At 37.0% G+C, this 23307-nt stretch overlaps 1 protein-coding gene across 5 annotated transcripts in view; it reads right to left on the bottom strand.

Annotated features, from left to right (window-relative positions):
- Nucleotides 1–22154, bottom strand: part of PDE1A (phosphodiesterase 1A) — a 376053-nt gene extending 353899 nt beyond the window's left edge. The window contains exons 1-2 of one of the 5 annotated variants that reach the window (XM_043894606.1): nucleotides 22139–22154; nucleotides 21619–21729 (exon numbers count right to left, since the gene is read on the bottom strand). In XM_043894606.1, coding sequence (XP_043750541.1) covers nucleotides 21619–21719 — 101 coding nt within the window. In that variant the 5' untranslated portion in view covers nucleotides 21720–21729; nucleotides 22139–22154. Of the gene's footprint in view, nucleotides 1–21618; nucleotides 21874–21962 lie in introns of those variants that run through there. The other 4 variants (XM_043894604.1, XM_043894603.1, XM_043894602.1 and 1 more) reach the window with 4 other exon arrangements.
- Nucleotides 22155–23307: the final 1153 nt, after the last annotated feature.

Below are 23307 nucleotides of genomic sequence, written 5' to 3'. Positions count from 1 at the left end.
CTGAAAGGACCAACCAATTTTCCATTATAAAATTCTCACACCAATGTTATTATCATGGAATTTCCAAAGAAAAGAGAATAAAAACAAAGTCCTGGCTTATGGATGTTGGGCAGAATATCACAGAAAAATATCAAGGCTAAATGGCATCAGACTTCTTAGTAGCAATACTAAAAGTTAAAATACAATGAAGCAATACTTTCAAAATTCTGAGAAAAAATTATTTTAACTTATTGTTTCAGAGCCAATCAAGCTGTAGCAAAATAAAAGAAAAAGTATATTTTCATATATGAATGTACTTTAAGAGAGTGTGTTTCTCAAGGGTCCTATTGCAGGAAGCTCATACCCTAAATGAAAGTAAACCAAGAAAGAATGAGACCCAGGAAATAACAGACCCAACTCCTGAGGGTGTTGATGCTATTTCCCAGAATGAAGGCAATGGGAAGTCTCAGGGGAGAGTTGTGCCTTGGGCATGGAGAGCTCCAGAAGGAGCTGGGACAAAGACTCAAAGAGCAATGTCTCCAAGGAAAAGAGTGGGGCAGAAAAAGCACATGGTGTGCTTGGAAATGTGGGAAATATATTGAAGAGTGTCTTACAATTTTTTTGATGACTCTGGAACGAAATAGGGATAGGTGTATAGTAATCGAGGTCAATAAACTAGCAATTAAAATGAAATAGTTAATAATTTCAGGAAAAAAACAAAGGGCGATTTCTACAGGAAATATATCCATATTTCATTTCTTGGCTTGGAAGTGAAGACAATTCAGTCATATACTATAAGCACCAAATAGTGATTCACTGGATTGATAATAGAACTGCAGTAGAAAAATGAGGGGCAAGTCAAGCAGGGGGTGGCTAGAACTTGATCTAAGAGTGCTACATTTTCATCCATTGCTGTATGAAGTCAAATAATGTTCAAAATAGATAAATCAAGGAACAACTATATAAAATTGGTATTTTAAACTATAGACAACTTATAGGAAGAAAGAACTAAAAGATGAAAGTCGATGTCTCAGGAAGACGACCCAGGTAGAATCAAAGGGTGGGGGAGTAAACTTGTTTCCTTGTCTTACAGTACTACTTTAATACTTTAATAAAAACTAGAATTAATTTCTGAAATTAAAAGTATTACACAATGTACAGGATTAGTACCAAGGAAGCCAAGTTTACATTTCTCTAAAGACCCAGCCAAAACATGTGACTGGCATTTTTAGACATTCAAGTACAGCTTTGATGGCAAATAAATAGGAGTCATGTAGTTTCAGATCATATTCATGCCAATCCTCAAAGGAAGGAAAATCAGGAGGGAAGATCTCCATGTACTGGAGAAAGAAATTTAATTTTCCAACAGTAAAATGCATAGCATTACCTATGGGGACATCTCAACAAGGGTCTAAGAATTATAAGAATTATTTTGGGGTAAGCAACCTGGTACCAAATTTCAAATAAAATCAACCCTCAAATGCCAAACAGAAAATACAGCAACCATTTTAGAAGAATAATTTTCAAATATTCATAGAACTCACATATGATTATCCTCAATTTATTTCACAAAAACAGAAGATTCAATTTACTGGGAAGAGTAAACATAAAGTCTATCCACAAGTGGTTTTTACATTTAAGTCTTATAACTGTTTAATGTCATGACCTACCAAATTCTATATATAATGACATCATGATAAAAATCAGGTCAGTGGGTAGGATTCAGTGCTTTCACTGCTGGGACCAGATTCAATCCCTACTCCGGGAACTAAGATCCCTCAAGCTGCATAGTATGGTCAAAAATAAATAAATAAATATCAAAAGAAACTACAACATTTAATTCACTTTACACTTGATCAGCTTAATATTATATATAGCTACTAAATGGAAGTTGCATTTATACCAAAGTACATAACTAAATATCATTATTTTGTGTGAATATGTGTGTATTTATGTATGTGACTGCTTTATTACACAATTTCAACCAAGCATATTTCACTCTTGCTAATAAAATCATTAAAAAAAAGAGACAAGTAGTTGCTTAGCATGTACAGATTCACAACATGATTTGGTTCTCAAGCAGGAACTTAAAGTCTGAATTATTTAGGTTATCTAAGCTACCATCAAAATAAAGAGGCATAACAACTCTTATGTAGTGAAACAATCTCCATATCCTATTGTGAAAACCATATTTCACAGCAGTCCTTCATTTCATGTTCAGCCCATTTTACTGATACATATATTAAAATTCACCATCTACCACAAGAACACTATAAACAGTAAAACATCAGTCACTGGAGCAAAGTGAAGGGAAAACCCTATTATATGTTCTCATGACACTGTGAAAAGCTCAAGTGTAAAAGGGAATTGAACCTCCCTGACCAAATGCACTCTCATTAATTTCTGGAGCCAATTTATATTGTTGTATAAGCAATATTTAAAAGGCTGTTGTCAAGGAAAAGCATCCTAAAATTAGCTCTGACAGCTTTGTTTTCTTTGCAGGAATGGTCACACTTCTAACAGCCTCTTCTGTTTTGAAGAGAAAGCCTAGTAACAAAATGTAAAGGAGCTCAGAGCAGACTTTTGTAAAGAGGGGAAAATAAAATCACCTACCATAGATTCATTTCACAAATTGTATTTCTTATATAGGCTTGTCTACGCATAATATGTGTTTATTATATCAGTTTGTGTCTTTGAGAAGAGAAAAAGGTCACTGATTCTAGCATCTCATTCCAGAAATTCATTATTTCTGTCTCTACATCCAACCTTCTGACCTTATCCACTTTTTCACTGGCCATCATTCTGCCCACGCTCTCACGTTTCCCCTTGACTTTAACCTTAAAGAGGCCCTCAACCCCAGTTTCCCCTTCTTCATCCACCGCATTTACATTTTCTGACAAAATAGTAACTCTGTAAACCCAGTTCTACATCTGCTCTGACCCTCCATAGAAGCAGGAAAAAAAGCAAACAGGGATGTAGGCTGATGCCCCTTTAAATATACCCTTGAAGTGGATGAGCTCTGCCCATCAAGTCCACCTTAGTCACAGTCCTTCTTTCTGAGGTGATTATTTCACATGTTCTCCTCAAATCTCCACTACTTTCTTCCCTTCTCAGTCTCTGCAGATAGCCTCTTATCTCATTTCCATGAGGAAATAAAAGTAACCAGAAGGGATCATCACCATGTTTACACCTATCTACTTGCAAGTGTTCCCAAACATTCCACCTTCCTCCCTGTTGCCATAGATGATCAACCTTGCTCTTATATCCAGTCCCTATGCTTAAGCAGTCCTTACCTCTCACCTACTCAAGGAGCTGTAGATCTCTCTCTCTTTCTCTGCACTGATTTTTCACTCTCTACAAAATCATTTCTATCATCATTCCCATCAGAATCCTCTAATAGCATCTCTAATTTTATAAACTTCTCTACCCTTAACCACCTCCGCTGTCACCCTACCTTTATGCTGTCCCTTACAGAAAATTCTCTGAAGAGTTAGCTATTCATGCTGCCCCCACTTCTTTACCTTGTCTTCCCTTCTACCCAGTCCTATTAGAATTTTGTCCATTCAGTTCACTGAGAGGGTTTTGCCAAAGTAGCCAAAGACCTCTACAACACAAAAGCCAATAGCCAAGGCACAGTTCATGCTGCATGACCCCTCAGCAGTGTTTGACAAAACACTCACTTTCTTAAAAGTCTTCTCTTGGCTTCCAAGATGCCACAGCACAATGGCTACTCCTCGGTGTCTTTTACTGTCTCCTTTCCCAACCTTTAATTATTGGAGTGGCTGAGGGCTCAACCTTTGATTCTCTTCTCACTTATACCAATTTTAACTCCACAGATGATCTCATTTAGCTCCATGACTTTATATCCATATATTGATGACTCCCAAATTTATACCTTCATCCCTGACCTCTAATTTTTCCAGCTATCTATTTATTTGCAAGGCTACTTGAATGTCTACTAGGCATCTGAAAATTCATGGTTCCAAAACAAATTTTTGTCTTCACCACCAACTTCCTCATGTGGGGAGATGTAACAGGTTAATAATAATCCCTTATCCATAGCTATGAAAATCCTAAAACCAGACATTTTCATTTGGCAGTAAAATCTGATCTGACCTGAACTTATGTGGCAGCAAAATCTGAACTGAACACAGATGATTTTTGTCTTTATTAAGTGAATATTTACTTGTTTTGTTCCAGAAGTATTCATTGGCAGGTACCCTGGATTCCACTGAGAATATTCAGTAATTTTTTGAATAGGCATCTTATTACCATTTTAAAATCTGAAGAGTTATAAATTCAGGTCACATTTGGATCCAAGGATTTCAGACAAGGGACCACAGACCCAGTTGATAAGGATCACATACACACGCACACATACAAAATAAGGCATTATATCTCATTCTTTTCAAACCTTACATTCCCAATCCAAATCACCATGAGTCCTCCAGCTTGAATCTTAAACATGTCCTAAATCTGAATATTGAATATTTCTTACCAATTCTATAAGTACCAGCGTTACCAAAGCTACCAACTGAACAATTGCCATAACCTCTTAACATATGCTTTTTCTAATCTTGTTCTTCCCTGACTTCCCCCTCGTCAGTGTTAGTTTCCACAAAATGACCAGAGAAGTCTTCTTAAAGCCTATGTCAGACACTCCACTCCATGGCTTCAAAGCTCCAAAATCTCTCTACGAGGCTCAGAATAAAATCTTAATTTGTTATCATGACCTGTTGGGTTTTAGATGATCTGGCTTCTCCCTTTCTCTCCACACACAATTCTTCCTCTCTTTTCCTCACCCACTGTGATCCAAGGTCCTCTTGGTCTGGTTTTTCCTCCGCATGCCACATGCACCCAATCAAGGGGGCTGTGCCCTCAGCTCCCTCTGTCTAGGACCCCACTACTTCAGGTCTTGGCAGAGCTCACTCCTCATCCTACTAAGGGCCCTCTTCACAAGTCAGTATCATGGAAGCCCTTCCATGAGCACTCTACCGAAATAGCCACATTTGAACCTCCCAGATACACTGCCATTTTATTCTATTTGCTTTTATTAAGATTACATTGCATGTTTTTTTGTTTGCTTGTCTATCATCCATCCTCACCATCAAAATGTGATTAATTCCATGTAGGTACAGATCATGACTGTACGGTTTATCACTGTATCCCTGGTGCCTAGAATGATGCTGGGACTCTCTGTGTGCCCAATGATGAGTAGTCACTGAATGAACAAATGATTAAATTTTATTAACAAGCCATCTGAATTGGGCAAATTGAATAATACTAGTTCTCCTTTACAAAGTACCTCAATATCTTTACAAATGTCAGTATAGTCCTGATGAACTGCTACAACTTTATTTCTTACTCTCATTCTTAAGATAGTTTAATCAGTGACTAAAATAACCATAGATTGACTCACACTGTGTAAATTAGTGTTTACTTTGATACCCATAAGACATATACTTAAAAAAACAATTCGAGTTTATCAAGGAGAGTTCTTTCTTAATTCCCTATTTCTAAACTTAAACATTCCCTCTTTCTAGTGAACTAAGATTACTTGGCAACCTGTTTCTAATTCCAAAGTGCTCTAAAGTAATTCCATGTTATTTCTTATTTTCCATGTGCTATAACTATCAATGGATCAACCAACTTATCTAATAAGAGAATGTGATGTTATGCTAATTTGTTATAGATACAAATTAAAGAACTATTAGAATAATGGTAAACAAAAGAATTTTTAGCATTTTATTTAATCATTTTTTTATTTAGAAAACTAAAACCATTATGGTAACAAATCAAAAATTTGTTATAATACCTTAGGTAAAACAGAGGGAAAGTATATATAATAAAGTCATTTGGGGACTAATACCAGTTATAGTTTAATTCTTTAAATTGTATACTACTATTTTGGTTGTGAATTTCATTTTGGAACATTCTCACTCATTAAGTATGTATGCTCTTTCTTTAATTCATGACTCCATTAATGGTAGGAGGGTTTGCTCTCAGAGGCATCTTTTGATACACATTTTGCAAATATTTATCCTGAATTGAAATATGATTCACATGACAGCATGAAGTCAGAGAACACAAATATTAAATGACAGCTTGAAAATTATGACTTTAGTTGAAGCCTTGTCACACACCTTGGACTTGAATGTCTGGTAAAAATAAACCTCAAGCACTGTTAAAATTTCTCAGTCAATTGTGACATTTTAAGACTTCTTTTGCAGTCTCTCTTTGAGGAACTGTGCAAAGAGGATTAGTTTGTCTTCTCCAACTCAGTAGCAGACAAACTGCTACAGCCCAGAAGCCAATATAAAGTATTTAAGCTGATCTCCTCCAAATTCGGTTAGCTTATCACCTTTTGTCTGACTCATTAGTTTGGAAATTCTAGCAGGAAACTAACTCTCATGGGATACACAGCAGTCTTCACTCGCCAAGAATTCTCTGGGCTACTGGGCCAAGTCAACTCAGAATATTCACTAAGCACTGAAAGATATTCTCTGTACAATCCCAACAGCTCAACTACACAATGAACAGAAATTTGAGTTTTCCAAGGATATGAGTTCTATAGAACTTAGGAAATCAGAATTTTGGAGTGGGAAGCTCACTCAATGTTTAATCTGCTCTGCCTCTACCCATCATACAGTTCTTAGGGTCAACTTTTATCTCAATCTATATTTGGCAGAGGAATGGGCAAAAACAAACACACTGTCTCATACAGAGTTGTGCCACAAAGGCAATTTATAATTGCAGATGCTCATTTTGTGCCGGACACAGGGTATGGGTACTTTAACTCCATTATTTTACCCCTCATGATCATCTCACTGGCCCTGGAAGTAAAATTCCCTGGGGGGGTCTCAGTCCCTTCACTGGATCCCCGGGTTGGGAAATCTGTTGTGGGCCCTAGGACTTTCACAACAGTGTGAGAACTTCTTTGGTATTTGTTCAGTTTGTGGATCATCTACAGTCTGTGGGTTGGCTTTACGGTGGGGCTGATGGCAACCTCCTCCAAGAGGACTATGCCACATGCTGCGCCTCCCAGGTCTGCTGCAGCCAGAGCCTCTGTCCCTGTGGCAGGCCACTGTTAACCTTGCCTCTGCAGGAGACACACAAACACTCAAAGGTTGATCTGGTTCAGTCTCCAATGGGGGTCAGTACTCCTTTCCCTGGGTCACAGGGTGCACAAGCTTTTGTTTATGCCCTCCCAGCATCTCTGGTGAGTATGAAGTTTGAGTCTAAACACAGTTTTGCCCCTCCTACCATCTTTAATAACCTGTTGATGGTTGTTCTGCAGCTAGCTGCAATTTTGGTGTTCTTGCAGAAGATGAGCACACATCCTTCTATTCCACCATCTTAGCAGAAATTTGACTTTGAAGGCCAGTGCGAATTGATTACAGAACTCCCATGGGACTGGGGAAACAGACTCTTGAAGGGCACAAGAGTCTGTTTCAGAGGTCTGGTGGAAGTGTTGGTCTATAGTGGCCTGATGCTGGGTCAGGAGCACTGACTCCAACAGTCCAGGGAAACAAGATCATAGTGCGGCCTCAGGCCAAACTACAGGGAGTGAACACAGCCCCACCCATCAGCAGAAAAACAGATTAAACACTGAGCATGCCCGCCCACAATAGCAAGACACTAGACCCAGTTTTCCCCACAGTCAGTGCCCCCCATCAGGAAGCTTGCACAAGCCTCTTATACTCATCCATCAGAGGGAAGACAGTATGAAAACCACAATCATGGAAAACTAACCAAACTGGACCATACGGACTACAGCCTTGCCTAACTCAATGAAATTATGAGCCATGCTGTGTAGGGCCACCCAAGATGGATGAGTTATGGTAGACATTTCTAACAAAACATGGTCCACTGGAGAAGGGAATGGCAAACCACTTCGGCATTCTTGCCTTGAGAATCCCATGAACACTACAAAAAAGCAAAAAGATATGACACTGAAAGATGAACTCCCCAGGTTGGCAGGTGCCCAATATGCTACTGGAGAAGACCAGAGAAATAGCTCAAGAAGGAATGAAGAGCCTGGGCCAAGGGGGAAACAATGCCCAGTTGTGGCTGGGTCAGGTGGTGAAGGTAAAGTCCTAAGATGTAAAGAACAATATTGCATAGGAACCTGGAATGTTAGGTCCATCAATCAAGGTAATTCGGAAGTGGTCTAATTACCATGGCAAGAGTGAACAACGACATTTAGAAATCAGTGAACTCAAATGGACTGGAATGGGCAAATTTAATTCAGATGACCATTATATCTAGTACTGTGGGCAAGAATCCCTTAGAAGAAACGGAGTATCCCTCACACAGTCAACAAAAGAGTCCAAAATTCAGTACTTGGGTGCAATCTCAAAAATGACAAAATAATCCCTGATTGTTTCCAAGGCAAATCATTTAATCCAAGTCTATACCCCAACCACTAATGTAGAAGAAGCTGAAGTTGAACAATTCTATGAAGACCTACAAGATCTTCTAGAACTAACACCAAAAATAGATGTCCTTTTCATCATAGAGGACTGGAATGAAAAAGCAGGAAGTCAAGAGATAACTGGAGAAACAAGCAAATTTGGCCTTGGAGTACAAAATGAAGCAGGGCAGAGGGTAGCAGAATTTTACCAAAAGAATGTACTGGTCATGGAAAACACTTTCTTCCAACAACACAAGAGACGATTCTACTCATGGACATCACCCAGATGGTCAATATCGAAATCAGATTGATTGTATTATTTGCAGTGAAAGATGGAGAAGCACTATACAGTCAGCAAAAACAAGACTGAGAGCTGATAGTGGCTCAGATCATGAACTCCTTATTGCCAAATTCAGACCTAAATTGAAGAAAGTAGGGAAAACCACTAGGCCATTCAGGTGTGACCTAAATCAAATCCCTTATGATTATACAGTGGAAGTGACAACAGATTTAAGCGATTAGATCTGACAGAGTACCTGAGGAACTATGGATGGAGGATCACAACATTGAACAGTAGGTGCTGATCAAAATCATCCCCAAGAAAAAGAAGTGCCAAGAGGCAAAATGGTTGTCTGAGGAGGCCTTACAAATAGTTGAGAAAAGAGAAATGAAAGGCAAAGGAGAAAAGGAAAGATATATCCATCTGAATGCAGAGTTTCAAAGAATAGTAAGGACAGATAAAGCCTTCCCAAGTGATCAATACAAAGAAACAGAGGGAAACAACAGAATGGGAAAGACTAGAGATCTCTTCAAGAAAATTAGAGATACCAAGGAGACACTGCATGCAAAGATGGGCACAATAAAGGGCAGATACAGTATGGATCTAACAGAAGCAGAAGATATGAAAAAGAGGTGGCAAGAATACACAGAAGAACTACACCAAAAGGCCCTAAGGACCCAGATAATCACAATGGTGTAATCACTCACCTAGAGCCAGACATCCTGGAGTGCAAAGTCAGGTGGGCCTTAGGAAGCATCACTATGAACAAAGCTAGTGGAAGTGATGGAATTCCAGTGAGCTATTTCAAATCCTAAAAGATGAAGTGGTTAAAGGGCTGCACTCAATATGCAGCAAATTTGGAAAATTCAGCAATGGCCACATGACTGGAAAAGGTCAGTTTTCTTTCCAATTCCAAAGAAAGGCAATGCCAAAGAATGTTCAGACTACTGCACAATGGCACCCATTTCACATGCTAGCGAGGTAATGCTCAAAATTCTCCAAGCTAGGCTTCAAGAGTACGTGAACCAAGAATTTCCAGATATTCAAGCTGGATTTAGAAAAAGCAGAGAAAGCAGAGATCAAATTGCTAACATTTGTTGGATCATAGGAAAAACAAGGAAATATCAGAAGAACATCTACTTCTGCTTCACTGACTACATTAAAGCCTTTTTGACTGCATGGATCACAACAAACTGTGGAAAATTCTTAAAGAGATGAGAATACCAGACTACCTTACCTGACTCCTGAGAAACCTGTATGCAGGTCAAGAAGCAACAATTAGAACTGGATATGGAATAATGGACTGGTTCCACTTGGGAAAGGAGTATGTTGAGGCTGTATATTGTCACCCTGCTTATTAAACTTATATGCAGAGTACAACATGCGAAAAGCCAGGCTGGATAAAGCACAAGCTATAATCAAGATTGTAGGGAGAGATACCAATAAACTCAGATATACAGATGACACCACGCTTATGGCAGAAAGCAAAGATTTCCTAAAGAACTCTTGATGAAAGTGAAAGAGGACCGTGAAGAAGTGGGCTTAAAACTCAACATTAAAAAAAAAAATCATGGCATCTGGTCCCATCACTTCATGGCAAATAAATGGGGAAAACAATGGAAACAGTGAGAGACTTTATTTTCTTGGGCTCCAAAATCACAGCATATGATGACTGCGGCCATGAAATTAAAAGACGCTTGCTCCTTGGAAGAAAAACTATGATCAACCTAAACAGCATGTTAAAAAGCAGAGACATTCGTTGCCAACAAAGGTCCGTATAGTCAAAGCTATGGTTTTTCCAGTAGTCATCTACGGATGTGAGAGTTGTACCATAAAGAAGACTGAGCATCAAAAAACTGACTTTTTGAACTGTGGTGTTGGAGAAGACTCTTGAAAGTCCCTTGGACTGCAAGGAGATCAAGTCAGTAATCCTACAGGAAATCAATGCTGAATATTTATTGGAAGAATTGAAGCTGAAGTTGAAGCTCCAATACTTTGGTCACCTGATGCAAAGAGCCGACTCATTAGAAAAGACCCTGATGCTGGGAAAGATTGAAATCAGGAGGAGAAAGGGACAACAGAGGACGAGACTGTTGGAGGGTTTCACAGACTAAAGGGACTTTACTTTGAGCAAACTCCGGGAGAGAGTGAAGGACAGGGAAGTCTGGCCTGCTGCAGTCCACGAGGTCTCAAAGAGTCGGACATGACTGAGAGACTGAACAGCCACAATATGACCACCCTCTGAGATTCTAACTACTGTATTATAAGGCTTATCTTTTGGTTTTGGTTTTGTTTGTCATGTAATCTCATCCGCAATAATCTCTACCAATCCATCAAATCTTCTTGACCTTCCAGCCTGAATTAATGTTGCTGCTAAACAATACAGTCCTACCAATGAACACCCAGGACTGATCTCCTTTAGGATGGACTGGTTGGATCTCCTTGCAGTCCAAGGGACTCTCAAGAGTCTTCTCCAACACCACAGTTCAAAAGCATCAATTCTTCGGTGCTCAGCTTTCTTTATAGTCCAACTCTCACATCCATACATGTTCATTGTATGCCTGATTTTGAAGCTGCAACTCCAATACTTTGGCCACCTGATGCGAAGAGCTGACTCATTTGAAAAGACCCTGAGGCTGGGAAAGATTGAGGGCAGCAGGAGAAGGGGACGACAGAGGATGAGATGGTTGGATGGCATCACTGACTCAATGGACATGGGTTTGGGTGGACTCCAGGAGCTGTTGATGGACAGGGAGGCCTGGCATGCTGCGGTTCATGGGGTCACAGTCAGAGAGGACTGAGCGACTGAACTTAACTGAAACAATACAGCTTTACTAGCTGAAGTTGTTGTTACACATTGCCTAATTATTGGTTTTTGTTATTGTGAAACAGTTTTTTAAGTTCTTACTTTATGTAATGTACTATTCTAAGGTACTGAGAATATAATACTAAACAAATGGCAAATGGATACTACCTCTCCCCTCTTGTTACCTCTTGGGAAGTTGGAAGGGTTGCCAGGAAGGCAGAAAATCCATCTGAGCGACCAGGGAAGCCCCCAGTAATAATGCATGAAGTACAATTAGAGTACCTAGATGGGTCATCTTATCTAGTCTCACATAGTCTTGAGTGTTTTTTCACAGATTTTAGTGATATTCTGATTAGGCTTCAGTTTTCTTACCCCGTCTTTCAGAAATTCAGCTTTAACTTAGCTATAGTCTCCCAAAGATACCTCCTCTTTACAGCCTATAGTTCCTTTTTCACTCCATTTAAATTTAGTCTTTTCTCCACAAATCCCTTTTCCTATTTTTTGAGTGAAAGATTTAGCTTCTCTTCTCTTCAACAATAAGACTCTGGTTTACAGAAGTTCAAGATTTCTGTTTCATAGAATTTTAAGCTTGCTACTCTACCTAGAAATTCTAGGTATTCTGTTATTCTACCTTTAAAATTAAAGGAATCAACTAATATTTTAACTCATGGGGAAATTGGTGGAGACTAGTAATAGCACTCCAGTACTCTTGCCTGAAAAATCCCATGGACGGAGGAGCCTGGTGGGCTGCAGTCCGTGGGCTCGCTAAGAGTCGGACATGACTGAGCAACTTGACTTTCACTTTTCACTTTCATGCATTGGAGAAGGAAATGGCAACCCACTCCAGGGTTCTTGCCTGGAGAATCCCGGGGCAGGGGAGCCTGGTGGGCTGCCGTCTATGGGGTCGCACAGAGTCGGACACGACTGAAGTGACTTAGCAGCAGCAGCAGCAGTGACAGCATAACTGATGTTATTTGTCATGGGCTTCTCTGGTAGCTCAGTGGTAAAAAATCCACCTGCCTGTGCAAGAGACACAGGTTTGACCCCTTGTTAGGAAGATCCCCTAGAGCAGGAAATGGCAACCCACTCCAGTACCCTTGTCTGGGAAATCTCATGGACAGAGGAACCTGGAGGGCTATAGTCCATGGAGTCGCAAAAGAGTCAAACACAACTTAGCAACTAAACAACAGCAAATGTTTTTGTCAGTTTTAAACAGACAACTAGTTTATACAAAACTAAATATTATAAAGACAAAATAACTTCCAGCCCCCAAAATAAAGTGTATTTCTTTTACATAATCAAACCAACTGCTTAAGTAACAGAGAAGGAAGGAAAATAAGAATTCAAACAGCTTGCTTTCTTATCAACTCTATATCATAAGAAAAGATAAGTGATGAAAAATAATGAGTTGAATAAGAATAAAGAAGAGGAAAAGTTCTACAGAACTGAAAATTAATTGGGCAAAACAATTTATAACAGAATGTCATTTTATGGTGTTTGGCTATGCACTGCCTGTTCACAAAATACAGGAACCAAATAAGCAACCATTTCACAGATTTGACTTTCCCAGATGAACTCCTTAAAACTTAACTAAGCCTAACCAATGTAGCTAAATGACACAGACTCCAAATCAGCTCTTGGCTGCTGTATTATTCGTACACTACTGATCTGGTGTCCACGATTTACTACCTCTACTGCTTTATTCCCTCCCTCTCCTTTTTTTCCTATCATTTTTAGCTCAGTCAAAAATCAGCAAATGTTTCGGAGATTATGAATATAAAAATTCAGGTCACTATTTTCTTACCCTCTCATACATCTGGAAAGATAATCTTATACTGGAATGATTCAGATAATAGAAGAAATATTCCGGTAGGGAAGAACAAAATGCAAAATCACTTTCTCCTTTTTCTTTGTGGTTGCAAGGAAAAGGCCTAGAAAAGTGGGAACCGGGCCTTCCCATGCCCTGCCTGACCTGTTGTCAGGGCAACAGGATGTGTGGGGAGCCCTGGCGTTCCCAGTGCCTGTTGCCAGGGTAACAGGATATGAACCATCTTCTCTTATGAAACTATTCAGTTTCTCTGCCATATTCTATGTTTCTCTTCTATTTGGTGGAAAATTATATTTGTTCAAAGAAATCTAAGATCAATATAACTTGAATGCACAGGCTACTGAGTGATTATGTATTGGAAGAAATACTGTGTGTGTAAGTATCATGGACATTGTTACTGGTGAAAATAACATGGAAGAGAATTTTATTGGACTCACTTTCTGAAAATAGGGACTTCCATTTTTATTTTTATAATCTCTGAAATATTTCCCAATTTTTGATTGGGTAAAAGAAATGAATGATAGGAGATGATGAAAAAGAAAAGAAGAGAGTTAGCAGGAAAAAACTAGAAGCCAGAGAAGTATATAAAAAATTTAGAGGCTAAGAGTTTGATTTTAGTTATTTATCAGTTGATGTCATGTAGGGGGAGGGTCTATGTATGTGTATAACAAACCATCTTGCAACTTAGTAGCCAAAAACAATAAACATTTACTATTTTGTCATGATTTTGAGGAAGCTGGATAATCCAGGAAGATCTCACTCACACATCTGATGGTTGATGGTCTGGTTGGTCTAGAGGAGCCTCAGCTGGAAATGGCTTATATCTGTGCCACATGCTCATTCTCCAATAGGCTTAACCAGGCTTCTTCCAGCACTAATATGAGAGTTCCAAAGAGCAACATGATAGAGTAAACCCCAAAACATAAGCCCTTCCCAAGCCTTTGCTTGTATCTCATTTGCTAACATCCCATTGGCCAAAGCAAGTCAGCCAACACACAAGCTCAGGGTCAGTATGGGAGGGATAATCCCAGAGTGGATGCAGGAAGTAATGAACAAACTAGACCGTACTGTAATAGTAAACAACAGCATAAAAGAATTCCTGGAAAATAGAGAGCTCTTTGGAAAACTTGAGAGATTAAAGCACAGATGGGCTGGGGGATGAAATATCAAAAGGGTCACGCAAATAAAGATATTTTTTCATATTGGAACCACCAGGAGGTACCAAAGATTTTGAGAATTCTTACAGTTCAAAAGAGCTCCTTAACCCATCTAGTAACCATTTCCAAATGAAACAATGAGGAAAATACTATGTGCCTTTAACTATGGGCAATAAAGCAGAATAAACTCCACTTAGGTGATTTTTCTAAAATAAACAAAAGGAGAAATGCTCACTTTAAAAAAGAACTGTACCATATGCTTAAAATCCTTTATAATACGGAAAGAAGAGAAAGCATAGTCAAAATAAAATATTTAGTGTTAATCATTAGAACTCCTGGCTTTATTATCATTGGTAAATAAAAATCTTCAGAGACAGACATCCTGATGTTTCCACTGTGCACGGTTATCTTTCTCTGTTGTTTGGCTTACTAACGGCCAAATAAATTAGAATAATTTTGTAAGAGTCCAAGCTCGAAAAGGGCAATAAAGTTTAGGAAAGGTCAAATTCCTTTTTAAATTCTAGCTAGGATCATTGTTTAAATAATTTAATTAAAGGGATAATGGTGATACATACCCTAGAAAAGGAGAGAAATAGAACTGGGGAGGTTTCCAACATCTAAAGCATATGCCAAGTGATAACTCCCCTTAGTATTCATCTTTGAGTATTTAGAATTAGGCAAACAGATGGCAGGATTGTGGAAAAATCAAAATAAGAGAGCAGCTTTTAACTCCTGAAATGTCAGGTTTTATAGTGAGTCTCAAATGTTAAATGAAATTATCTAAGTCAGTATTAAATGAAATAGATATGGGCCTAGGTATCTTGTTCCCCTCCTACTAATAGAGGAACATTAGTCAGGTGATTTAATGTCTTTGAGGCTCAGTTTTCTCATCAGAAAAACAAGATAATTTGAACCATGTAAATCTGAACTATATAGATCAAAAGAAAAATATTTTAGAAGGAATAAAACACAAAAGAATTATAAGGTGTGATTATCACTATGATTCACTTGTAAGGTGATTTTTAAGTATTTTTTTCTTGGCTTGCTCCAAATGCAGTTTATTTTTAACCAAGTCTTAGAAAGTCTTTAATCAATTTTAAATGAATTAAAGCCATCATGCTGTTGCTTATCTAATGAGTCTATTGTGATTTTCTTCTAATTTATCAAGGACCTGATTCATATACAAAATTCCGAGAATCTTCTAATGCTCCATGATTATGTAGAGTTTAATTAAGGCCGACTTCTGTTTTGCTGCCCTATAGACAATGGCACTTAGAAATTTTACTACTTTTTCATGACTCATTATGAACTTTCTTTGAATAGCTATAAATATGAAAATTTTACCCACAAGAAACTATTTGCTTTGAGCATTTTGGGGTCTATTTAACAAAAATGTGTTTTTAAATATTTTACAAATTATAAAATAAAATATAATCTCTTTGAACAACTTCAAGGAAAAAAAAAAGGAGAAACCAAGAGTCAAAATGTCTCACAAATATGCCTCTTATAACTTGTTAACATTTTTATAACTTTTCTTAACAATAAATAGTTATTTCTCAGATCAGGTATGAGGAATACCAGAATTCTCATAAGCCTTTAACACTCTCATCTGTTTAATAATGCTAATGAACAGTTTCTTTCAAATACAAATGGCTTATAGCACAGTCCTTTCGGATGGGAATCAGACTTGCTCAAATATTTAATTTGATTAGCTGACTGAAATATGTTAGAATAAAGGACAAAATCTAATAACATAATGGTAATCTGGTATATTCTAAGATGAACTGACACAAGGAATGACCATGGGACATGACAATTATTACTTGGAAATAAACTCTCTTAAGAATCAGACCTAGACAGGGATAAGAAAAGACCTAATGAGTGATTTTCAAGCCTGAGTGACTCAGAAAACCAGATTAGCCCTAGGTCATACCTGATTATGGAGACCTAAAATCTATTCTAAGACCACTACAAAATGCTGAACAAAAGACAGTGAATCCATCAAGGCAATTGTCTATCAGTGAAACTCTCAAGACCAGTTTGCTTCTCTGCCTCAGCATTTTATTCTGACATAACAGGCGCTTGCCCCAGAGAAATGTAAATCCTTGAGTGCAATTGTTCTGGTAAAGGGAAACCTGGGTCTCTTGGTGAGACCACTTCCTCTGAGCTAAAAGAAAGCTTTCTTTTCTCATCTTGACAATCCTGCTCTATCTACTGATTCTGATAAGAAAATTACCTTAAGAAATAGTATTTTGCTTCTGCATATATTATCAGTACTAATGGTGATACACTTAGGGTTTCTTGAATTCTAGACACTGTTCTAAGCAGTTTATAAGCATTAATGCATTTAATCTTCCCAACAACTATAAAATTGATAAGGATATATTTCCCATTTTCAGTTATACATTATTTATAATTTTCACTATCTTGATTCTGGCAAACCTAGATTTCCAGATCCTAAAACTTCCTTCTAGGTAGAAAGACCTTTTATTTGAAAAGCCTTCCAGACTTCTCTTTGCTGCTTTTCACACTCTTTCACAAAGGAAGAGAAGCAACATTTGGTTGGTGAATTGTGCAGAAGAAATTAGACTTAGGTGTATTAAGCTGTCCTTTTCAGGAGGTGTGGAAGGGATATTCTACTTGTAAGAAAGCATATCTCACATGTTAAAGATCATAAGGTAAATTTAGGAGAAGTGATTTTGTTTCTGTTTGGGAAAGTCTACAGTTTGGGGGAGTCAGTTGAATTCAGAAGCATTTTGGCTTCTTTTGCTGCAAACCAAAAACCTACCCTTCATTAAAAGTTTAGTTTTTCAATAAGGCTGTCATTTCTAGGGTTTCCCTGGTAGCTCATACAGTAAATGATCTGCTTACAATGCAAGAAACCTGGGTTTGATTCCCGGGTCAGGAATATCACCTGGAGAAGGGAATGGCAGCCCACTCCAGTATTCTTGCCTGGAGAATCTCATGGACCAAGGAGCCTAGTGGGCTACAGTCCATGGGGTCACACAGAGTCAGACAAAACTAAGCAACTAACACTTTCATACTTTCACTTTCACTGTCATTTCTATCTCCATCTATGGACTCCTATATCTGTCCCTCACTTAATTCTGAACTTGGGCAAAGATTATCTGTGTCATTCATTAGCTCTCTCTCTTGTCCCAAGATCTAATGGGATAGGTATCAATTTTTGTCCATCTTAGCTGAAGGGTCATCTCCTGAAAGAAGTCATCCCTGACTATCCAAAATATCTTCTCCAAGTAACTCTTGATCACATGACCTGGTGCATTTTCTTCAGGTCATCTCTTACTCCATTTTAGCTTACTTTTCTGTAATTTACTTTTTTGTCATTTGTTTCCTCATCAAGAATGTAAGTGCCTGTGCCTGACGCTACACAATCAGTAGGTATTTATTGAATGACTGAATGAATGATTAAATAAACAATTCAATTTTACAAATAAGTGAAGTTCAAAAAGCTAAGAATCTTTCCAGTCACTCAGTTAAATAATGGATAGCATTAGAAAATATCTGACTGTTTTCAGAGTTCAATTTCTTAATCTCTAAGGTATTTCACCTCAGCAATGCCTATTAGAGAAACTATAACATAATGTTACGCACAACATAATGCTATGCAAGGAGATTTATATTAACATTTTATCTACACACCAATATAAGTTTCATGAGATGGTTTTCTTCAAATTAGTTTTATGACTAACGAACTGATTTTCTTAACTGATTTGCCTGGCTAAGCCATCAAGAGTCACATACTCATCCACATGAGAATAGAGACTGGGATTTATCAGCAATTTTATCATGACATACAAAAAGATTATTTTTAAATTGAAAAAACTACTATCTATAAATGAAAAAAATATAAAATCTTCAACTTTCTGCATAGAAAATAAGAAACTTAACAACTTTGCAAAGACCACTGTTAGAAAACTATTCTCAATGTGTAAGAAGTAATATAGGCCCCAGAGTCACAGGAAACTTCTGAACCAGAATTTCATCAGATGTAAAGGCGGCAAAAGAATTAAGTGTTTTCCAAATCCTAAACAGCTGGTAATTAATAGACAAGTATATGATTTTTTTTTAAAGGTAGTTTATGAATAACATGATGCCATAGTCATTTGCTAACATTCCTACCATCAGAGATGGTGAGTCATTGTGTAGAACCTAAATTATCATTCTGACTGACAAATTAGTAGTAGAAGATGGATTGAAGAAAGCTAAAGAAAAGTCCACAACTATAAAAAGAAAATTAATAGAACAAAGCATACAAGTCTACATCAGAAATGGGAAAGGAAAACTGTTTCACCTTTGTTCCCACAAAGGAATAAGAGATTTCCTAGCACATCACTGAATATACTGTTTTAATTAATATTGTATGAGGAGATTTAAAAGTTCAATGAAAGAAATCAACAAAATGATAGAGAAGAATTGATATTTTAATTCAGTTTACCAACATTTTCACATGTGCTACAAAACATAAAACTTACTTCTATGGACTGAAAAAAAAAAGTGTTCTAAAATATAATGTTATATAAAAACACCTATAAAATACTTTTTGTAAATATCTACCTGTAGTGATTCTTGTTTTCCATTTTTAAGGTATACTGGAATTACCTTATTTTACTTTAACCTTTGTCTCTATTTTTGTTTAACCTCAGAAATGTACTTATTGTAAACCCACTTAAGAATAGAATATCCTGTTGAAGTAAATAAACACATTTGTAAAGTTTGCATTTTGCAGTGCAAAATTTTTTTAAAAATTACTTTCCAAACAAACATCCTAAGGATTGAGTTGGTTTTTTTTTTTTTTTGCCAAACTAAGAAATTATTGTAAAATTATTTGATAGCATTCATGAGTAACATAATTTTAATTGCCAATACTTAAAACTGGAATTCTCATACTAGACATTTCAATAAGTTAAAATTCTGTTTGAGTCAATATAACATATAACATTTTAAATAGGCAAGACAATCTCAGCAATGGAATAGGGAGTCCCTCACATCATGCCTTTGAATGCAGACTACACAAAAGACCATAATTAAACAATTCGGTTGTCATTAGTCATGCAGATTTTAGATGTAGAGCTTTTTGTTTTGACAATTCTAAACCTGGAATACTGGAAATGTCTTAAGTCAAAGTACAAGTTAAAATAGTATCAAAATGAAATTCTTGCTTTGGGATGCAAAAGCGTTCAGTTATTTCCATCAGGTTAGCAATCATTAAAAAACAGAAAAACTGGTTAGTAATTTGGTCATTTGGTGTTCTATATGGTCATCCAGTGGCTCCACGTAGACATAATTCAAAATTTATATAGGTATGTATATAATAATATCCTACATCCATGTTGAATATCAAGTCATGAAGCTCTACTGCTAAATGACTCTATCACCTTCTTCCGAAAACAAAAAAGAGAAGTTGATCTTTGACAGCAAGTGTTAAAGTGAAAGTCGGATAACTTCGCCCTAAAATGTTAGGTAGACACACATTCACTTTTTAAATTTTTTAAAGACATATGCATAAACTCACTACCATACATCTTCATGCATTCAAATAACTGCAGAAAAATAGAACAAACTAAAAACCAAAACCATCCTGTCCTGCTAAAGGGAAGAAAATCTAAACTAGGTTGAAATATGAAATATAATTTTTCCAGTACAGATGTTCAACCACTCATTAGGTTAGGATGCAAATCATCTGATGACTGCCAATGTCTAATTTTCATCTGTACTGATTAATTTTGTAAGCTGTTATTTGCTTTTTAGGATTATTTGTTTTACTAGAGAACCACCTCTATGTAAAAAAAAAAAAAAACCTGTGATTTCTAAATCTTCAATGAGTCTTGGAAACATATTTCTCTAATTCATTCAAATGATGTAAAGATGGCTTCCTTTTAAAAAGTGATTCTCTGTTAAACGTTGTTTGCATTATTAGTGTGTTCTTATACCAGTGCACTGTAACACCATGTACTACTTCAAGTGTAAAAAAATATACAGTGAACACTAATTATATAAACATCATTAAATACATTTCAAATAGAGGAAAGTAGAATTTTTACCTAACATAGTTTGATATAATTTTTCTTTAAAAAAATCATATATATCAAGACAGCAACATTAAATTTATTCAAATATTGCATTTTATACAACAAAATGTATATATAACATTAGAAATAAGAATTCTGAAAAACCTCTGTATCTCCTATTGTAGGATTCCTTCAGCTATTATTATAGAAAAGCAAATATATTTTCATATGAAGTCTGCAAATATGCTAAGTAATTGCAATTGGCTGTAAAAATTCATATTTCATATTTTTATACAAATATTAAATCTGATTTTACAATTATGACATAATTTTTTAAAGCATATAAACATAGTGTGCTGGAACACTAAGCAGGAATAATTTACATACACTGGGAAAAAAACCTAGATGCTCTTTAAATAGCAAGGTAAATAGCACTGCAATTAAAGTTTGACTCTAGTACTTACATTTCATGCGGACATAAGCACACTTCTTGACCCATCTTACAAAAGTCTATTTCATACCATGAGCTATTCTGTAGTCTCAGAAATGAGTTGATTTAAGCCAAAACTCTCAAGCAAGTTTGGTGTGCTGCTAGTAATTTTACAACATAAACTTTTTCTCCTTAAAAATGTACTATTAATTAAGGCATAATGAATAAGCACAATGGAATATAATGATCTATTATCATATTAATCCTGTCCTTTTTCTTCAAAATCTAATCACAAAGAAATAAGTGCTAACAGCAATCTCTCTTTTTATCTGAGAGAAATTTTATTTCCGCAAGTACCCTGGCAAGCAGCTTTTCTAATTACTTTTCTGCATATCTAAACCACGTATCTAAGTAACACATACAGAATGTATAAAAGAAGCCATGCAGTCTAACAATGAAGTGAATTCTTAGGGAGTTACCTTACTTTACATAAAATATACCTGCACAAAAACTATTCACCCTTCAAGCAAGTTGTTAGCTGAGACTGACACATTTTTTTAAGAGAAAATCTTTCTAAAGGAAACACTAATCCACAGTCAGAAAGTGCCAATAATTCAATATGTTAATACTCAAAAAAAATTATTTATCAGAGAGGTGGATAAAAACACAGAACCCAGCAAAGAGCTTACTCACATTCCTTTCAGGCGTTGCCACATTTTTTCAGTCTGTTCTCCTATGAGATACTTAAAAGTAGTGTTTTCCAGTTCTTCAGTTTCCGTAGCAGTAGACCCCATGATGATACGCCTAAGGCAATATATTTACAGTCAGTTTCAGCAGCTAGAACAAGCATTCCTCAGTCCACTACAAATCTTAAACAGTTATACACTAGCATCTCTTATCTATCAAAACATTGCAGATTTACTAAGCTGACGGCAGCTTCTGCCAGAATTGCTATTGACTTTGACAGGCATATCCACCGTTCACCACATCACCCACCCCCCCTTCAAGCAGACAGCAGTATAAACAGATCCTCTGACCTCACAGAAACAATCGGCACATGTGAGCCTGCTACTGTACTACTGACCGACTGAGCGCTCCAGCTCTCCCCAAAGCAGCTCATCTGTTACTGTTCCATGCACTGAAGCACATCAGAATTCCTACAGTTTCTGAGATCTATTATTCAAAAGAGAAACATGAATGACTTTTAGCGCACCAGAAGAAGCTGAATTCCTTTCTACCAACGGAAGGAGGGCTGGATGTAATAAGAAAACAGATGGTAGGAACCAGTATCCGCAGCACCACCCTGAGAAAAAAGTGGCTGGTTTAAATGCCAAGGTTTTTGTCTCTCAATTGATCTGGGATTTAAAGAGTTAAAAAAAATACAAGGCTCTAACGATAAATTCAACAAATATTAATGACAACAATGAGAAAAATAACATAAGAGCCACACAGAAGACAGACCACAGAGCTCCACAGGTTGTTATTGAAAAAAATGTGTGCACCGATGATGCTCCAATCATGCTTATTCACCTTCTCCTAGCAACTCTACACAGTAGGTAACTGCCAATTTAACAAGTGGAAAACACAGCAGCTGCACACAGACTGCTCCATGAGTCCCTTGGGGATTAAAAAAATAAATAAGAGAAAACTAGCGTGCATGCTTGCGTGCATGTGTTGAAGGGAAAGAAAGGTAGGGAGGGTAGAGGGGGAAGAGAAGATGGAGAAGAAGAGAGAAAACGACGCTGTGCTGCTTGTGCATTTCAGAAGAAAAATGAGAGAAAGTGGACATAAAATGATCAGAACTGAGTCGTCTGCCAAACTCCCAACACATGGTGAGCTTTCTTTGAAACAAGCACAGACCTCGAGTATGCGCTTCAAAACAGCTATTGCTATGTGCAAGCTGCTAAGAAAAATATACTTAAAAGCAATACCTCTTTGTGTTTGTTTAGAGACACAAATGTAGTTTTATTCCTCCCTGCAAGAAAGCTTGTCTGTTAGCCTAAGGTTTAAGGTAGAGATATTCACAGACAGTAGATAAGTAACAATCTCTAATATTTATTGAGTACTTATTATGTGTCAGACACTGTTCCCAGTACCTAATAGTATTACTTTTTCAAATTCTTATAAAAAGTCTATGAGGTAGGTAATATTTCCATTTAATAGTTGAGAAAACTGAGAAATAAAGACAGTCCTCAGATTTAAATCCAATCCTTTAAAACAAGCACTATGATTTTACTGTCAAAGAAACCTTCCACTATAAAGCTACTATGTCTAAGAAACACTGACCATAACTAGTAGTTAAAGTTGTAATATGAACAGTAGTATGTACGTGCTGAGTCACTTCAGTCGTGTCCAACTCTTTGCGACCCCATGGACTGTAGC

The sequence above is a fragment of the Cervus elaphus genome, chromosome 33, assembly GCF_910594005.1.
Source record: "Cervus elaphus chromosome 33, mCerEla1.1, whole genome shotgun sequence".
Lineage (NCBI taxonomy): Eukaryota > Metazoa > Chordata > Mammalia > Artiodactyla > Cervidae > Cervus > Cervus elaphus.
The sequence above is the reverse complement of the archived record's forward strand: the minus strand, read 5'-3'. Positions and strand labels throughout refer to the sequence as shown.